General features: G+C 50.2%; 1 protein-coding gene across 1 annotated transcript; it reads left to right on the top strand.

Annotated features, from left to right (window-relative positions):
* Positions 1-121: 121 nt before the first annotated feature.
* Positions 122-567, top strand: SARC_15016 (hypothetical protein; the record flags this gene model as incomplete). Its single annotated transcript, XM_014290853.1, has 1 exon — positions 122-567. A coding segment is annotated over one exon (446 nt), but the record flags the coding sequence as incomplete, so codon positions are not given.
* Between the last annotated feature and the right edge of the window lie 230 nt (positions 568-797).

Here is a 797-nt window from a genome sequence, read left to right as displayed (position 1 = left end):
TTGATCTAAACCGACTTCATCGTGCTCCTCACAGTCGAGATCAGCTGGGGAGACTATTGCGTCAGCCTTTGGTGGCCTCTTCGGGCCCGCGTCGTCACTAGCGATCTGTCAGTCCAAAGCGATGAATGTGTCTGCATGGACATCACTCGCAAACACCAACTCATCCGAAGCTTTGAATTACCCGGTGGTGACCGGAATACCAACGGATATGCTGTTGGCACCGGTTAACGTGTCTGTATCCACAACACAGGCACCTTCAGAAAACACAGTACACGCGTTGGTATCGCTGTCAGTGGTGTGTGTGGGGGGACTGAGTTTGATCAGCGGACAAGAGGACCTCATACTCAAACCCGACCAGGTGGCCGCTGTTCTGTCGTGCCTTGCACTGGCGCCTCCCGTGCACGCACTGGGGTATACGAATGTAGGAAATAGTGTGGGAGATGAGGATGCCGAGGAGATGTTCGGTACGAGACAGTCTGAGAACGACAGCGACGATGTGGCGGCGGTGGCTATGCGCGCGATGCTCGAGGTCACACAGCCGAGCGGTATTGGTACAGTGGGTGGGAGGTAAGTACACTAGTTGTTATAGATATGAATGCATATGTCTGTGTCTATATACGTATGTATGTGTGAGTATATACATATACAAGTGTGTGTAGAAGTCTGTATACATAGCCATATATACACAAGACAAGATATGCTCGAATGTCTCCTTCACACCTTCCAGGTAATACAGTACATTGAATTATTAGGGTACGGAATGTCCATGGCTGCTACTGAGCATTCCTGCTTAAACC

The sequence above is a fragment of the Sphaeroforma arctica genome, assembly GCF_001186125.1.
Source record: "Sphaeroforma arctica JP610 unplaced genomic scaffold supercont1.5473, whole genome shotgun sequence".
Lineage (NCBI taxonomy): Eukaryota > Ichthyosporea > Ichthyophonida > Sphaeroforma > Sphaeroforma arctica.
This window is presented reverse-complemented; position numbering and strand designations above follow the sequence as displayed.